Source organism: Indicator indicator, chromosome 8 (assembly GCF_027791375.1).
Source record: "Indicator indicator isolate 239-I01 chromosome 8, UM_Iind_1.1, whole genome shotgun sequence".
NCBI lineage: Eukaryota > Metazoa > Chordata > Aves > Piciformes > Indicatoridae > Indicator > Indicator indicator.
The window spans coordinates 24,016,181-24,035,718 of NC_072017.1; the positions used below are offsets into that span (position 1 = coordinate 24,016,181).

A 19,538-nucleotide genomic window follows, 5' to 3' on the forward strand; every position below is an offset into this window, starting at 1 on the left:
TACTGCTGAAGAAATAATATTCTAAACAAGGCTCTGCAATCACTTTTCCCAGCATTTTTCACTAGTCCTCTGGCTATGACTTCATGTAAGTGGGTTTCCGATTAAGTCATGGGAATTTGTTTTGTTTTCTAAGTGAAGGCACCAAAAAGAGAGAATAAGGTCAAGTTTTCTATTTAGTTGTGGTACTGCAGATTAAATCTCTAGCATCAATGTTTCTTAAACAGATAATTTTAAGGGACAGCTTCAGCTGAATTGCACATATTCTGGTTAGACCACCAGGCATTCCAGGAATAGATGACAGACTTCTGCAGTTGCTATAAAATTTAGATTAAAAGTAAAAATTCTAGAAGTCATTTCATTAGACATAAAAGAGATAGCAATTTCTGATTATAACACAAAGAACAGCATAAACATTTACTGCAGAATGTCTCAAACCCTGTTTCCCATCCTCATTGGGAAAGAAGTCCTTATCTGGACTTAAGAACGCTGGAGCGATTCAGACCTGTACTTCACAAGGGAAGTTCTTCCAGAGATTCTTCATTTCTTCATGGTCTGATGTACATCTTACTGATGTACAACCCACCTGTCTGCACCTTTGTGATTTGAGTTGCAGACATAAAAGCTATTTTTCAAAACTTACCTTTGTTTAAAACTTCTGACAGCAATGTATCCCCTGACAATTGTTCCTTATCCTATGGCTTTTTATTGAGAGTCACTTCTGGAAACCGGTGTGCTTTAAGTGCTTTTTCTTTATTCTTTTGTTACTACTTTATCAAATCACAATTGTTCACAAAGAAGCACCATACAAGAGTATGATGAGCGTGATGACATATGAATGGAAGCAACAGTTCCAACATTAAGAATAAACAAATCAGCCAAGACAGAGCAAAAACATCAGAATAGTGATGAACAAGTATGGAACTTCTAGATGGGCCTGACATTTTCCCCTGTTAACTAAAAGAATTTATTGTGTCAGCACTCAAGTCAAAGATAGCAAAAAGATTTAATTAAAAACATTAATGCTGAAATATGTACATTCTGTATTTTGAAGGGGACACGAGAAATGGAACAGTCTATACTTCGCTAAATCAGGGATTTAAAAAAGCTTACAAAGAATAACTTGGAAGAAAACTAATTCTTCCCCATGCATTCTCTGTTACCCTCTTGTGACCCTCACTGCAACAGGTTCCTTTCATACAGTAGTACAATGCTTTGAAAACTTCAGTCCAATCTAGTAGCAAATTTCTAGAATACATACACACTTGCATACCTTGTAGGTGTTTAGGCTCCATTTTCTCACCAATTCCAGTTTCTCCATTGCTGGGTTTTTCACTTCATCTGCTAACACAACAGGTCCACTCCTCTGCTGCGCTCTGCCCCCTATGTCAGACACAAAGCAAATCTTCAAGGCCTTGGGGTTTTTTTGTTTTAAGGGATTAATAGCAGGTATGGAAAAATCTGTGCAACTGCAGATGAAGAAGCAGAGCAAGGTGACTCTTAGAAAGAGCTTAAGATGAATAAGCAGATTTTCAAAATACATTCCAGAAAGAAAGAATTGTTTTTAAATGGACACAAAGCATGTATGTATCTCAGTGTTTCATGTAGTAATAGGCCGAATAAAGCTTACCTGAACACACAGTTTCACTAATCAAACTTAAAACAGGTTTTGAGACATGTTTATTCCTTAATCTATGTTTTAAAAATCCAACAAGTGAACACTCTCTTGGCTTTATGCAATGTAAAAGTCTGGCTGAAGCCTGTGACCATTAAATGAAAATTATCGACACAAAAACTATTGTCACAAAGTACAACTAATATACTTCAAACCAGCTTTCTTTTATCTTTTCCAATGAAGGTCATCCTTTCCAGAAGATATGTTCAGCCAATATTTAACTTATTTCAGCTTTATTAGAAATAATTACTTCTACAAACCACCAGTGTAGAAACAGCAGCTAAGAAAGACTCAATGAACAAATTAAAATATCTAGTGTCAACCACCATACATTAATTGCTAATACTTAGCGTTTTCAAGCTAGAATAGGATGTCACATGGATTCTAAATTTTAATTTGCAAGAACATTTCCTAGTGTCCCAAACAGTAAAAAATGCAAAGCACTACCACTTTTTAAGCAACATTTATTCAGGTACTCTGGTTTCTACTGCTACTTACAGTCACTATAGCATTACCAGATTATTTATGCAGACAAGTTTTTGGAAAAAAGTATATGCAGATGTCTCAAGATACTCCTTTAGCATCAAGCTCTGCTATGTTCTTTACGTCTTCAAAATGCTGTGCAAACATTTGGTAATTAATCCTCTCAACACCCTTATGAGGTAACTGAGTAGGTTTTCTCCTTTTATATAGGAGGAAACAGACAAAGATGTTAAGTAATTTGCCCATAGGCACAGAATGAGTCAAGTGGCAAAGCCTAGTTTGGGTGTTGTGAATTCCTAATGGACACCTCATAATCTATGCTGCTAGAATATACCATCATTTTGGAAAAGAAGCCAAAAGAGTCAGCTTTATCCTAAATAAAAGATTTTGCTTACTCCCATTTTAGCTACTGCTTGTTATTAATGATATTTGACAACTATTTTTAAAAATTTTATGGAGCAAAATGCAGCGCACACAAAGGAAAGCAGAGGTTACTTTGTCAACTGTTAAAAGGCAGAAATGAGAGCCATCAAGAAGCCCCAGAAGTTGTATTTCCACCTAACAATAAATCAAATCATTAGAGACATGGAGTTAGTACAGTGTCAGCGAAGACAAGGGCATTATCCATTCAGTGCTATGATACCTGTGGGAATAATTAAATCACAACCTTGTCCAGCCAGTCTGCTAGCTGCTGCACTGCTAGGAGATATAACAGATGATTTGGGTGATGCTGAGGAACCTGAAAAGGGGACACATTTAATGAAAATTCATCATCTTCCCTTAGAAGCCAACATGCGCTTTTATACAGTGTTTTTTAAAACAAAAATATTTGCTTCAGCAACACTCTAAATAGACGCATTCATGGAAAAGTTGCTGGAATTTCTGATGGAAATGATTTTTAAGAGATGCAGCTGTTCATGTGAACTACTCCAAGTTTTCATTATTTAATCTTTTTCTCTAGGTTGTGATGCCAAACCTTTTTTTTTCCTCAGTAAAACTAATTAAAATATGACTGACAACTTCAACAGTGAAGTAGATACTATCCAGAGAAAATCCTGTGAAAGACTTCTATGCGGCTTCCCCAGCTGAAACCTTTTTTTTCAGGTCTAAGTAAATTTCATTCTGCACTGTCACTGAATGGTATTCAGAGCAGTAAGGAGTGAAGCAAGCTCTGAAATCTGTGCCAGTTTCAGATACACTTGATTAACATCTGCTCTTAAGTCTGTGTAAACATTCAGCAATAAGCTGTCCTGAATATCCGACAAACCATTAGCCGTTAAGGTGTGCAGGCTCCACCCCAAAAGAAAGATTTTACAGCACACACTTGTTCTCTTTAAAAAAAAACCCAACTAACAACTTTAAATGACCTTTTACCATGTGTGCTCTCTAAGCTGGTTTACAATTATGCTTTTCAGAGCTTTACCCCCCTCTTTTGTATCATTTAAAGCAGAACTCCTATGAAATTTTCAGGATTTAAAACCCAAACAAACTAGTTTTTTCCTCTGTAGTGATGAGTAACCATCATGGGGCGGGGGGGGGGGGGAACAATGACCTTATTAATGCTGTTGCTGAATAACTCTGAGATATTTTCCACAAAATCTAGTTCTCAGGAACACTGAAACCATCACACAATTTAACTGAATTAACAACTAGTTTTTGCTTTTTAAACATCCTACAGAGCACATGGGGTACAGGAATTCAATGGTTTGGGTCCAATGACACAGAGAAGATGAGATTGAAAGCTCACTTGTCCTCACATTGCATAAGAGCTGCAAATGCATTCAGCCAGGCATAAAAGTTTGACTGCAAGATCCTGCTAAGGGCCTGAAGACTGAATCACTTCAGCAAGCAAGCCAAGACAAGCAGCTAAAAAAAAAAAATGAATTCCTTATCATTTGACAGAGCCTAACGCAGGCTTCATCATTCAACATCCCTCAAATCCTAGAAACCCTTCCCTCCTCCAGTACTGTCTACTTGGCATTCAAAAATTGAATCCCTAATAAGGGCACTCAAACAGAAAACAGAATTTTTCAGAAATAGGGCAGTTATTCTACTTTTGTCTATAGTTTCATAAGGTGTATAGGTTCCTACCACCTCTTTCTCACACACACACACACATATTTGGTCAGAGTATTAAGAAAAATCTGAAGAAAATATCCTTAGAAAAAACTGTGGTGTATGGAGTGTTAAAAATTACGTGTCCAAAGCTCATCATTTGTGTACATAATTTTCTACAGAAGATTTGTATTTCAGACATACTACTGTGGCTTGAAACAGTGACTTAAGACACTAACTCCCTTGCAGACTAATGCACTTAACAGCTGCAACAGTTATCCTGCTAACAGAACACAGAACAGAAGAATGGCAAGCAGTTTGCCATCTGCCCAGTTCTTAGCTACATATTTTGCTAAGTTCAAAGACTTAGCAAACCCACAGCATTTACTTTGTAATATATGTAAAGTACAGCATGCAAATCAATGTTTTCATAAGCAGAGTTTTACTAAACAGGAAATGAAGCAAAATGTAAATTAAATATATGACTACAAAGAGATTTTCACAGCTGCTCATCTGAGATTATGTCAAACCTTTCAAATTCAGAAACTGTCAAAGCTACATAATTAATAAAAATATCACTGTCACTATATTGTGGCACTCTTGTTTATAGACAGATAGGAAATACTGACATTGCAGGCTAGTTTATCACTTTGTATTTCTCACTGTCTAATACTAGCTTAGATCCTCTAAAGCATGCATTAATATTTACATAGTGAATTAACAATTAACTGAAAACCTTCTGCTACGAACAATAGCAACTCTGGCCTGAGAAAATACAAGAACAAACACTTTTTTCATTAGGTAGCACCTTGATAAAAAGACCCGCTGCATTATCACTCCTGACGATGCCTTAATGTATGCGCTGTAACCAAAGAGAGATGAGTCTCAGGGGCAACAAAGGAGAATCCCACTCATGAATTTGCTCCAGGTGAGTGAGCTATCAAGAAAGAGTTCAATAGTATCAAGAAATAAACAACCCTCCAGTTATGTTTCACATCAGGACAATACCTGCAATATTGAAGTAAACTTCAATGCAATGTAAACTCTTCAGTCTGACACTATTTCAAGGTGCTCAAGGACTTCTCTTCCTCTAAATGCAGATCAGTTTAACAGTAAGTAGTTTCCTCTAGTCCCCTGAGAGATGCTACAAAAGCGTGGCATATATTCTCTATTTTAACAAGCCAGCTACCAGAGAAGATAAACAGGTTGTTGCTAATGCATATCCAAATGTGTACACTAACACCAAAGCAGACACAGAACACTGTTTCTGACCAGATGGAAAGCCCTAAAGAGTTGAAATGAAGAAATAGGGGGAAAAAAAAAAAAAAAAAAAGCATTTACCTTTACCTGGAAATGGTCCTGCCTCAACAACTCCCTCTTTGGTGCTGTCAAACCCATGAGATGTTATTTTGGTTTCAGAAAGTCCTAGTCCAACTGGTAATGAGCGTTTCAAGTCCTTCAAAAATATTTGAATAAAAATGAAAAGTTAATGTTTAAAAAGAGAAGATAAAAGTGTCTCAAAAGTATTATAATGCAGTTTCAACAGTTCTCAGACAAGCAATTCTGCTTTTAGGCTGGAATATCTTCATTGGTGTCAAATCATTTTACTCTGATGCACGAATAAAACATAAATGAATGAGAAACACTGAAAGTATAGCCTGTGTATTTATTCTATTTTTTTTTATACTAATGTACTAGAATGCCATTTCTTAGAGCAGCAGTTACCAAAAATGTGGTCCACAACATCATGTGATGTGGTCCAAAGCTGGTACAACCAACCACATCAGTTATATGGTATTTCCAGTTAAAAACTGTCAGGCATATAGAATGACTTGTGACCATGAGCAGACAACATTTTACAAAGAAAAACATGGATGCAACTATCAGAATGTTAAGGATAAAAAAAAGATTAAACAAGAAATAGTCTCAAAATTCAAATTCACGGCATTCTTAATTTCCACAAATCGTAGAGGAAATCTCTTTGATATTGGGCATGGATGAAACACCCAGAAACCCTACTTCAATAGCTTTTATGCTTTTGAACTTCATTGATTTAAAATTGCCTGAGATGCCCTTGTTTGAGAGCTAGTTCAACTACTACAACCAACTTTCATCAACTGAAGTATCCATAAAAACCCAATGGAGGGCTGTTACTGAACCAGGACTTCATTCACCATAATTCACAGTTACTGCCCATTTTTGCTATTTTACTGACCTCTACAAATAGCTCCCCCAAAGGTTTTCTGCCCTGTTGATTCCAGCTATATGATTTAAGTTTCAGCCTCTGCTGCTAAGAGAATATATTTAGTGCTTAAAAAAATATTCAGATATTCAAAGCAGTTTAAAACCACTGATCTGCATAAGTAACAAGTGAGTGAATAGCTCTTCTGGAAGTAAAAGCAAAAAGGTAAAACATGCTTATAAAAAAATTTAGTATCAAGAAATCAGAAAACAGTCAGATTCTGGAGTCAGGTACTCTTTTACACATCTTCTGCCTCCTCAGAGTGGCAGAAGAGATGAAAAAGTATGGAGAAGAAATAGTGAAACTTGCAGAGAAAAACTACACAGCTTTAAGATGTTGGTGTCTGGACATGCGCAGAAACTATGATCTATGCAATGCCTGTAATTACAAAGAAAACAATCTCTAAAATCCAATCCATATTTGACTTATTACTGTAGTTGCTTGATCCATAAACCAGATGCAAGCAAAAGCACAAGAATGATACTGCCTCAGATACTGCTCAGGCTGTCAAGAAGTGGCTTTGGATTGCATTCTCCACTGATTTAGATAATTGTCTTTAGTTTAAGACAAAATCCTGGGAGAAGGAAAAAGGAAGAGCTATCAACAGATGAATTGCAGAACAGAAATCTTGGTGACACTGAAAACTCAGGATGTTGCTGCAATCAGAGTAAACAATTCCTATGGCTACACTTCCACTCACATTTAGTAACAGATTATGCCATATTTGTGTGTCTGAAGCATTGTAACAACAATAGATAAACAGCATGAACAACAAATAGTTGTCACATGCAGAACCTGATCTGACAAATTAAGTAAATTAAGTATATTACAACATTGGATACACACTGTTTTCAGCCTTCGCAACTGACTTAAATGGAAGCACCAATGTTAAGTATTTGCAGTTGGTATGCTGCAAAGCCTTTGCTTCAGCTTGGTTTAAGCTAATAAAGTCAATTTAACTGAAAATGTAGCAGAGAGACTTGAAAAAAGGATAAACAGATTGCAAAGAAGATGCACTGATTTCACAAAAAGGATATGGTATTCTTTTTCTTTTTTTTCCTGAAGGCACAATGGCATGTTGCAGAGTTTTCAGAAATACACCTGAATCTGTAGCCGAATGAACACAGACAGCCAACCTGCTTAAGCATGTTTGCAATAGCAGTCTAAGCAATCATCTATATTTAAAGTTAAAACGCAGCACACGGGCTTCATGAAGATAAAAGTTCAGATATAAACAACTACACTACTGCTGTACACTCAAACCAATTCCAATTTGAAGCTAAACATAGGGTGAACAGAGTTGAATAAACCAGAGTATTGTAAAACATCTTTCTCTTAAATAAAAAGTTATTTGAATAATGAAAATTATTGAGATCTATAATTCTGTATATATACACACATAAGGGTTTTTTTTTTTTTTTGGTACATAAATATATACATATGTATATGTAGTCAGGCAAGTATTTGAAGATATCTACAATTTTTTTCATTGGCAAAAAGGCAAAGCTCGGTGTAAAGAACTGCATTCCAACCTGGTTTTAAACACCTAAATTAACCAGTTGAAATACAGCCTGCTGAAGAAAGATACCCTTGTACATGATTTGCCATTTGTTGATTTTTACATGATCAGATTTGTCATCAAAAACTCAATGATCATCAAAACACTATCTTCTCATTGTTTACAAAGCAATTTATCCCTTCTATAATTTACAAAAAAGGGTAGTTTGGAAACAGAGGAAAAAAAGATGGGCACAGAACTTCACATTTAAGAGACTGTACAACAGCATTTACATTTTAGAGTTGTAAAAACGCTGCAACACTTTATCGTTCTCCTTTCTTGTAGTTTTATTATTACAACACGGAAATTGAGTTTTTGACTCTACATTGTTCCTCTAGCTAAAGGAAGATTTTGATGACCAGAAGATCTGCTTTCGAACTCATTAGTGACTTCCTCTCTTACTTGTAAAAGGAAAATCAAGACTTTCGAATTCATCAAAATCTGTTGATACGTTTCAAAACCACAAACCCGTTAAGAGATCACATCACACACACACAAAAGCATAATTCATAATTTTTCAATTGTGTAAGGCTGAAAACCATTGCATGTTTATGCAATTATCACCTAGCAGAAGTATTTTCATACTTCAACTTCACTTGTACCCAGAGCTAGAGGTATAAAACCCCTACATCGCAGAAGATTACCAAGTCAAAAGGCTGGACTATCTATCCCATTCTCTGCCACTTAGCATGCTAAAGGCTCGAAGAAGCAAAGGCATAAAAAAACGGGAAGAGAACTGAAGGCTTTATTAAATTGTTTCACCTCCTGGAAACAGTTTTCTAGAACTGACATGCAGAAATAGATTTTAAATTAGCCTAAGTTACCTAAAACATAACAGCCCCAAGTGAAAAATCTATCTATGGCAGTAAACATGGCAAAAGAGATGAAGATGCTTCAGGTAGAATGTGAATGACAAGATGGGGACTTTTTTCCAGAAGGAAAAAGACAAAAAAGTATAGACCTTAATTATATGTGCAGTCTGGCAATTAAATTACAGAACAAGACACTGAGCACATGTACTCTGATTAATCAGATCCCAGAGATTTTTCATGATTCTAGTAAGGTAAGTGGAAGACTCAACAAACTCAATTTATCTTTTGCAACCTAAAGTTTATTTGTGGTATTATATACATGCTTAGTAACAGTTTTGTCCCCTTAAGAGTACAAAAAGGGCCAGGAGAAGAGAGTTTATAATGAGTAAGAAAAGAAACAATTGTAACAATTTCAGAAACTCAAGTCTGATAAGAACTTTTAATAGATTTTTGTACAATAGTTTAAACATAACAAATAGCTTACAGCTGCCTGAGAAACCTTTACAGGCAGACCAACCAGTGTTTTTGTTTAAATTTATTCCCATGCAGCTTTCACACTATACAGCATGTTACTGAAATAACAGTAACAAACTCCCTCACTCTTTCCTGTAGTCCTCATCTTCCAGTCCCCTCAGTGACATTAAAACATCACTACTCTAATCACGTTATTGTAATAGCATGGGAAGAAAACTCTCCTAGAATTCAGGGATAACTGAAATAAGCAAAGAATATAAACCAGCAAAACTGTTTTGCATGCTGAGTTTTCTTATATAAAGCAGGAAGAAAAACATTTGATGAGGAAATGCTGAAGTCCTCTGTTAAGACAAATATCGGCAGCAAACGGTTCTATACACTAGTTTTTTAAGCCTTAAATGAGTTTAAACAGAACACAGAGCTTAAAAGCATCGAGTCAAGCTTTTTTTTCTAATGAAAAGGACACTAGATGTTTCAGCCAATGATGACTGAAGCTACAGTCTTTTAGTCAAAAAAAGTTTCCATCACATGGGCAGGACAGAACTTGTCAGAATTCCACAGGCATTTCTTATTATTACAAACAAGGCAGAATGTAGTGCTGTGTTTTTTTCTTCAACATGAGGAACCAAAAAGATTTATTGAGTAGTGATACATTACATTCCCACAAGAATGAAGCTAATATCCTTCCTTCTGAAATGACATTATGGCAATCTTTTTTCTGATGTTCTGCAAAACTAAAGGCATTTTTCTTCAAAGAAGGAGCAACCCTATTTGTTGTTTGCAGGTAAACACATTTGCAATGCATTGCCTTGCAAAATAAAAAACTTCCCATGCTTGGGTATGCAAAAATACTGCATTTGCTGGAAAATAAATATGCATTTTCATGCTTGGGCAGCTTAGTGATAAGGTGAGGTGTTAAATAGAAAGTGAGTCCAGAGGAAAGTTTAGTTTTGCAATTAAAGAGCCCTGAAGAAAAGGTTATACAACTACCTCTTAGTCTATCAAAAGTTATTATCAAAGCTACTCAAGTGTTTACTGCAAAATAGCTGTAGAAGAAAAAAAAACCCAAGCCACACACACAAAAAAAAAACCAACAGGATAAATTATGTTTCATTGTTTACATCTGAATTGTACAGCATCTAGATGAACAGCTCCGTGATCATAAGAAGAAAACAAGAAACTAAAATTGCACTTTTCCAAGAAGTTGCAATTGAAATCAGTATATTGCAGTGCAAGAGCTCTAAACTCTGCTGTGGTCACATAGTCTTACAGAACACTGTGACAGCAGTACAACTCAAAGTGGCAATGATTTCTCGTCCCCTTCTGAACTGACCTCCTACAAAATCAGTACTTGCCTTGTCATTATCATAAGTCAATAAAGACCCCTGAATACCTGGCACCGAAATTTTGTGGTGTAATGCATACTGCTTTAGGATAAAACAAAAAATTACCTGGCAAGGTAAAAAAGGGAAAGCACAGCATTAAGCACTACAAATAACAAACAAAGCAAGATGAATAGAAGCTAAACCTTAGAATTTGAGACAAACAGATTAGTAAAGAGAGCTAGATGTTAATTCCAAGGAGTTTGTTTTCTTTGTTTTGTTTATAAGAAGTCTTAATTATAACATATTCTGAGTTTAGGTAACGCGTGCAGGTGTGAACTTGTACAAGACAGTTCAAAGAAGAAAAAAATTTTTAAATGCATTGCATTGATATCAGAATAAGCATTATGGGAAAAAAAAAACATAGCAGCACAATAATCTATGCTTGAGTTGAATATTTTTTCTGTAATTCCATCAAATATTTGACTCATTTTTGTGACAGTTTCAAAATACAGTTGACTCCAGGCCAGCAAAATAATAACCATGACAGAAAACACCTACTTCAGCTCTTATATGAGTTCACAGATAAAAACTACCTTGGTATTTCCACTTTCTATAGAAAATGGTGATTATATTTTGACTGCACAAGGACTCTACCCAGTCAACAACAGCACAAGTTCCATTTACCATAACTAATTTATAAGCATTAGATGCACTACACTGAAGAAGCAATTATTATTTAAGGAAGAGAGAGCTTTACAGTCAAGTCACAGCAGCATCGAGGTCATCAGGCTTAAAAATAGTAAATCTGGTTTTCTACTTCCACGTGAACCAAAACTCATTACCATTTCAAGGTTTATTCCTGTTTTGCCCCTTAAGCAGAGATACATCTTTAGCAAAATTTAGCTTTAACTTGGTTTCACTAAATGTTGCCCTAATTTTTACATTGTTACTGGTAGATCTTAGTGGAATGACATATCTTAAGAAACTAAGTCCTCCCTCACTGCAGTGCTATTCCTAAAAAAATCATGGCCCATTCAGCAGAAATAGAAAAAAAATTCCTAATAATAAGGGCAGTATTTTGTTAGTGAGAGCTCTATTATGTATGTGTTTTCACCTCAGGAAGTTATATACTTTTTTATACAGTCATGCTCACTATACAACTAGTCTGTGATCACAGTCAAATGGTCTCAGACACTGTTCTCATCATGTATTTTATGTCTGAATATTTTAAAATACATACTTCTGAGTATTTAAATAACATTTTTATTTAGAACAGCTTTATGCATTTATAATAGAATAAATACACATTTCAAATGATAATTTTTATATATTTAAATGCTTGATTTCCTGCTTTATTAATAAAATTGTTGGATTAAAAAATCAGTATCCTCAATGTTTAGAATCAATAACTAGAAACGTATACTACTAGTATATCTTTCAAACAAAAAAGTTATTGCGACGTGCAGCATCTGCTTCAGTGTAGTCAACCTCAGCTGAAAAGTAAAATAAAACCAACTCCAAATTCAATGAACTATACCACAGCACCCTCTGCTGGACACGTAAATAGAAGAAGAATTGATAGTAAAACGTATCAAGGTTAAAAGGAAAGACTTCAAAATGGCCCAGATGATTATGGAAGTACAACTTTTTTCAACACACACCAATTAAGATGGATTCTGACACATCTCACCTACATAGCATACAGCAATACACTAGTAACTTTTCAGTTCCAACACAAGAAAAGTTACTTTTCTCCTGTTTACAACTTCAAAGTAGGACATGACAGCAGCCTGAAATCACAGGACCTGTTAAGTCTCAAATTTTAAAAGTGGTGGTTGTTGTGCTTTATGAATAAAATAGCTGGATTAAAAAAGTAAATAAATAAAATCAGTATTCTCAAGGATCAGAGACAAGAATGTAGAAGCATATACACTTGATTATGCATTACAGAGCACCCAATTCTTTACAGAAATACTTGCCACTACTAACGTGCTTTTACACAAAAAAGGTTACTGCAATGTGCCATCATATTATATTAAGTCAACATTTTTGAGCTTCAAATAAGTTCTTCTATTAAAGTTCTAGAAAATGACGTCAAGTGAAGCCTGTATTGCATCACATTGCAACTTTAGCATTTCCGATAATGGTACCTTGTTGGTGTCAAGAAAATCCTTACCCTGTTAAAGCTGTGCTCATGAGAATCTTCTAGCTGCCCATTGCTAGTCACAGGAATTTCTGCTGCAGAATTTTTTGGAGATTCTTGAGCCATTGCACCTTCCTATAGTATAAGAAGAAACAGGTTAGCATTTGTCTTAAATATTCAATCAGTGACCTACATGAAAATATTTGGATATATAGGTTTCATAACTGTTGATTTTATTTCAAACTCCTATTGGTAATACCTGATATGCTAGGTCTGTATATATTTAATCATATATCTAAACCACATTAACATGTTAGCACAGCTCCGACAAAAGTAACTTAAAGCTTCAAGATCCAAGAGAAAAGAAAACTAAAATTTAACCCATTGAAACGGGGGGTGGGAAGGTGTCAAGACACTAATGAGACATGGGGCCAGCAAAATATTTTCTATGCACATGACCCTTAGAATAAGTTTGTGTATCTCAAACTATAAAAAAGGTGAGCTTAGTTTTAAAAAAAAATTAAAAATATTGTACTAGCTAATGATAAGAAGTATTAGAGAAGGGCAATGAGTTTAAGCAAATGTGTTACAAATAGTAACTGCCTCTTGTTTTATCAAAATAGAGTGCCACCTTCTGACTAAACTGCTGGTATGCAACTCCCATGTCATCCACAGCAATAAATGTAAAGTGAAATGCAGAAACAAGAACTTAAAAGCATCAATTCAATAATCCAAGTCAGTTTCAAAATGCAGCTGGAAAATGACTGTGTTCAAGAATGACCTCAAGTATAACCTAGAAGAGGCATTCCTGGGACCAGTCTTGTTCAACATCTTTGTTGGTGACATGGACAGTGGCATTGAGTGCACCCTCAGCAAGTCTGCTGATGACACCAAGCTGTGTGGTGCAGCAGACACGCTGGAGGGAAGGGATGCCATCCAGAGGGACCTGGACAGGCTGGAGAGGTGGGCACAAGCCAACCTCATGAGGTTCAACAAGACCAAGTGCAGGGTCCTGCATCTGGGTTGAGGCAATCCCAAGCACAAATACAGGCTGGGCAGTGACTGGCTAGAAAGCAGCTCTGAGGAGAGGGACTTGGGGGTGCTGGTGGACAAGAAGCTCAACATGAGCTGTCAATGTGTACTTGCAGCCCAGAAAGCCAACCAGATCCTGGGTTCCATCAAGAGAAGTGTGGCCAGCAGATCAAGGGAGGTGATTCTCCCCCTCTACTCAGCTCTGGTGAGACCCCACCTGGAGTATTGTGTCCAGTTCTGGAGCCCCTATTACAAGAGGGATATGGACATGCTGGAAGGTATCCAGAGAAGGGCCACCAGGATGATCAAAGGGCTGGAGCTGCTCTCCTGTGAGGAGAGACTGAATGAGTTGGGGCTGTTCAGTCTGGGGAAGAGAAGGCTCTGAGGTGACCTTCCTGTGGCTTTCCAGTATCTGAAGGGGGCCTACAAGAAAGCTGGGGAGGGACTTCTTAGGCTATCAGGTAGTGATAGGACTAGGGGGAATGGAATAAAGCTGGAAGTGGGGAGATTCAGGCTGGACGTGAGGAAGAAGTTCTTCACCATGAGAGTGGTGAGACCCTGGAATGGGTTGTCCAGGGAGGTGGTTGAGGCCCCATCCCTGGAGGTGTTTAAGGCCAGGCTGGATGAGGCTCTGGCCAGCCTGATGTAGTGTGAGGTGTCCCTACCCACAGCAGGGGGGGTTGGAACTAGATGATCCTTGTGGTCCCTTCCAACCCTGACTGATTCTATGATTCTATAAGAAATGCACACCACTTACAAACACCTGAAGAGGGAATGGCTCTGTACTACTACCCAAAACTAAGACACCAAAAACGTTAGCCCTCTGACAACTCTGCTGTGACAGCTTCATCAGTCAACAAAAAGTGTAAACAATGGAAAAATCAACATACCACCAAAGCAGTATTTGTTCAGTGCCAACCCAGGTACCTATCTATTCAAGATATGGTATGCCAGCAACAGGTACTTGAGAGTAGGTGCTTTCTTGCCCTAAAGCTCCTAAATCAAACTGAACCAGCTCTTTTCAAAGGGCCAGAAAGAGGCCTAGTCGAAGCACCAGCAGCTTCTTCAATCACACATGTAGCTTTTAAAGGATATCCACGTAACACAGAGATTTTACTGGTATTTACTCAGGGTTGCCTGCATCCTTCTTAATTGGCAACATCTTCTGTCACACCCCATTGCTAATACGTCACCCGCATCACTTATGGTCTTCACTTATCACGTAATGTTAGGGGTTGGAAGGGAACTTGAAAGATCATCTAGTCCAATCCCCCTACCAGAGCAGGATCGAGTAGTTAAAATAGTAACCCTGATCTCCTTTGTAAGCTTTGAGGCCTTCCAATCTTTTTCCTAAGTCACTATCTGTGGGCTCCAATTATCATGCTCCTCTAACTCCTGATGACTGTCAAAGCTATGTTGCCACAACTTCCAAAGACTATAAACTACTGAGCCTTCACCTCTATTGAAGCCCATCAAGTTCTGAGTAAATTCTGCCTTTTACCCATACAAAGAAAGAAAAAGGCCAAGAACAAGCCATGCTTGAGAACCATACATATGAACTACAATCCAGGAGTTGCATACCAAAAAAGTAATATCCAAAGTGATATATTTTCTACTTTTGAGGACCAAAACCTTCTCTACAACTAACTCAGCAAAACTAAGTTAAAAGCTACTCTTTCAAAAATGGTGCTTTAAGAAACACTTCACTGAAAAGAGAAGCTAAACATTTTGGTACAGATTTTGAACAAACTCTAAATACAGAGCACAGATTTTAAATAATTTACAGCAAAAAAGTGTGCTATAAATTTGAGAAAATGTTACTTTATAACACACTAACTTACCTCATCAATCCCTCTCATTTAACATCCTTTCAGCACTAGAAAGGAATTGTCACTTTCCATATAGTCACATTGGCCAAGCTTATCTGATTCCCCGTATAGTACTGACTTTACCCACAGCTTGAACACAGAACAGCTTTTTTTCGGGGGGGGGGGGAGAAGGGGGGGAAATGTCATTCTTCATACAACAAACTCAAAACTCAGACTTTAAGCAAATGAAAATACTGAAGCACACCAAAAGGTTTAATTTATGAATACTTTAAAAACAACAGAATATCTTGAATTGGAAGGAACCCACACGGATCAGGGAGTCTAACTCGCTATTCCTCACAGAGCTGCTAATACAGCACCAGAAGATCAAATGTTCTCATATTAGACTTTAATTTAGGAAATCTCTCCAATAGCTCAAGTTCCTTAAGTTTGCTCTAAATCTCACATCTGCTTAAACTACAAGACCCCTAGGAAGTGAACTTGACACAGTTAAGTGAGGTATTTTTCCAAATGCTTGTCCTCTTAAAGCTACCAGCATAATGCTGAAATATTAGCATAGGCTACCATAGCTATTTCTATTCTTTCTACAAATTGTCATAAATCAGGGAAGTCCTGTACCATGGGGGGATATGCTTCATTTGACAGGGATCACAAAAAAATTGCGTCTCTAAATTTAGTTAAAGGCAAAACAAATAGTTGGCTTGGGTGCTTTTTATCCAGAATCTCCAATAGTATTGCTAATATTGTACAATGATGCAAGCATATGCATTTATTCAGATATACATGCTCACACATATGCATATGTGTCTCTAGTAAATACATGTTTGAAAACAAAAATTCATCAGCTTCTCCGGACAGCTTTTCAAGCCCAAGACAACCCAGAAGCAATTCACATTTTTTAAGCATTCCTTACTTAAGTCAAACCTATCTATCAAGTTCAGAGAAGGCAAAAAGCAACTTGCTAACTTCAGTTTCATGTTATGTCTGAAATAAAACACCATTTTCCATTGCTGAAAGCAGGATGTTTCCACTACTCTGCTTTTTCAGTTCCTACTGTGAGCCACAGTGTCCCACCTCCCAGCTACTCACCTGACTGCACAGCAAACACTCAACTCACTGGCCTGGCAACAGACCTTTTCACCAGGTTAATTTTCCACAGTTTCAGTGAACTGAATCAGTTTGCAATGAGGTCAGACAAGCACCAAACACATGAAGTGAGCAACTGAAAAAGGGAAGTGGGATAAATTGCTAATTTGGCTCAGCCATAACAAGAAATCACCAGCTGCATTTTAGTCAACAGTAAACCAGCACTGCTGCCAAGAACAAGTTCTTCCCTTTTTTCCTGCCCTTTACTCCAACTGTTCTCCTCATCAGCTTCCCCTATTCCCCAAACTCTTCCCTGGGCCAGAACAATGTATTTGTACAGCACACAAGACTGTGGAAACACTACAGATTAAAAGAAGGTGACCTATGCTCAAGAAAGGGACAGGTAATTTTTCCACTCAAATCAGATCTCCAAAACAATTCATCACACAGCTCCAACAACTGTACCTATGAAACAGAGGGCTAATAATGCATCAAGAAACCCAGCTGACATTTCTCTTCACCTCTCACTGCACGTTCCTGCAGCCTCCCACAACCATGGCAGACTTACTGACCTAAGAGAAAACTAACCCAACAAACCATATAGTATTTCTACTACCACAGTAAGCATGATTGCCAGACTGTGTTCCTTCAGTAAGCACAGCCCACAGCTACTAACTACATAAAAAAATGAATCCTCAAAAGAAAAATTATTGTATACAGGTATATCCTAAAGTAAATCCAAAGAAGTTCCTAAATTTGTCTTGATGTTATTGGGCATGAATTCATGACATAAGCACTACATAAAATCATAATGTTTCAGCTGGACATTTTATTTAGGAAAAAAAAAAAAACAAACCAACCTTTAGTAAGTTAATCACTATTTTCTTCACACATGTTTGTTTACAAATATCAGAGTTGGATATAAAATGTGAAACTCAGTGATAAAAGTCAGCATCACCCTTTTTCATTCTTAGTCTAGAACACTCATGGAAATTTTACTCTTCATATTTCTAAAACAGCCTCTCAAACATGTCCAACTGCTTACATATTTTGAGGAATTTTTAGAAGTCACAGACTTCTCCACAAAGAATGTACAAGCTATATCTACTCCCAAGAAAAAAAGATAAAAAAAGATTCACCACTCCATCAGCAGATAGAATGTCCTGTTATAGTGAAGTTACACAAAGATTACTGCCTTTTAAAAACCAACCCTTTCTTCCTGCAGCACTCACACTTTTTTTTTTCAGATTCTACCACATCTAAATCTATTCAACGACAGAACAAATATCATATCACATTGATACACTAGTGGTTGAAATAATGCTTTGTTATGAATTAAATGGGTTGCTCTTAGCAGTGTCTCAAAACCAACTCCACTCACTCAAGAGAGTGTGTACGAACTCATCTCCCCATACTAAATTCATTGTGCTATGTATATCAGAATTCCTGGGAGTCTGAGACTGTTGCTGGGATGGGTTGATTTTTCACTAATATAACTATCATCCAGTCACCTCAGAGTCAGACTGGACCTCTTCTGCAGCTGGATGAGATCCATCAAGTACTGTGGATTCACTGTTGTGTTCTGACATACCTGAAAATAAAATAGGTTTGGCATGCATTAATTGATGTGAAAGGAGCTGGACATTGCACTTAAAGAAACTGAAGTAGGCTTTCAGAAAACATTTCTTTTACAAGTTCTGTTAAAGTAAAAAAACCCTACCTCCCCCTTCTGATGACAACCAGGTCTTTAGCTCTCCAAAATCTAACCAAGAGTAGGAATACAGCCTAGCAGAAGACAAAGCAATCTTCCCTGCAAAGAGAGCTAAGATTGCTACATAAAACTCAGGAAGCCAAACAAGGTTCCTCAGCTGATATTTACTGTTGCCTGCAATAATGCACTGATTGTATCTACCACTGCAAAGATGAGAAATTTTTTAAAACATGAGCTTATACAAATGGTGCAAGTTTATATTGATAATAAGCCACTGAAACCTAGTAAGCTGTTCAGTCTGCTGTACCTAACTAGAAACAGAATCCCTTTCATTTTGTTTACAAAAAAAAAAATCCTGCAAACAAAGACAGTAACACTGAGCACATGTAGAAGAAATCAAACTTGGTGAGTATAGTGATCCTGAAAGTTACATACTTAATACAGCTTAAATAAGAAAAAGACCTAAATTGGATTTCAAATAGCTGGCAACTACAGGTGATACTGCAGTTCATTCATCTGTGAGAAAAGGAGACAACCAATCATAAAAAATTAAACAGAGTCTGACAGTACTGAGTATAATCACATGTGACTTCATCTCATTAAGTTTTTCACCATTTTATACCTGTTCAGCCACATACCACAATAAGAAAAATTATAGAGATGGCTATTTATATTGTATTTCAATTTCCTAAGTTATAAAACATTTAAGTTAAAGCAAGTAATAAGGTAAGCAGCTCCCACGACAGAGGAAATAAAATGAAGACAGAAAGGCTGAGACACAGAATCACCCAGATCATCTAGATCATTTTACACTGGATAACCTATTACTTTACTTTGGAAAACCACACACGTAAAGTAAGAGTTTTTCTTTAGAAAAACAATTCATTCAGGGCTGTCACTGAATGAAGTTAGGTTTTTCACTAACCAATGCAAAATTTCTTTTGAAGTAACTAAGAAAGAAGTACAATTTCTTTACATGTCTTTAGTTTTCTAGAGTTCGTTTGAATATGAAAGACCATAGAGCAGAAGTGCTGTTTTCCCACACAGTTCTGTCCAAACTCTGCTCATGTCTGAAAATGTCCTTCATACTTAATAGCTTATTTCCCAGTAGATAAT

General features: G+C 36.8%; 1 protein-coding gene across 5 annotated transcripts in view; it reads right to left on the reverse strand.

Moving 5' to 3' along the window:
- Positions 1–12,899, reverse strand: part of ARFIP1 (ADP ribosylation factor interacting protein 1) — a 32,264-nt gene extending 19,365 nt beyond the window's left edge. The window contains exons 1-4 of one of the 5 annotated variants that reach the window (XM_054382892.1): positions 12,798–12,899; positions 5,552–5,666; positions 2,799–2,894; positions 1,271–1,380 (exon numbers count right to left, since the gene is read on the reverse strand). In XM_054382892.1, coding sequence (XP_054238867.1) covers positions 1,271–1,380; positions 2,799–2,894; positions 5,552–5,666; positions 12,798–12,890 — 414 coding nt within the window. In that variant the 5' untranslated portion in view covers positions 12,891–12,899. The remainder of the gene's footprint in view (positions 1–1,270; positions 1,381–2,798; positions 2,895–5,551; positions 5,667–12,797) is intronic. The other 4 variants (XM_054382894.1, XM_054382893.1, XM_054382896.1 and 1 more) reach the window with 4 other exon arrangements.
- Between the last annotated feature and the right edge of the window lie 6,639 nt (positions 12,900–19,538).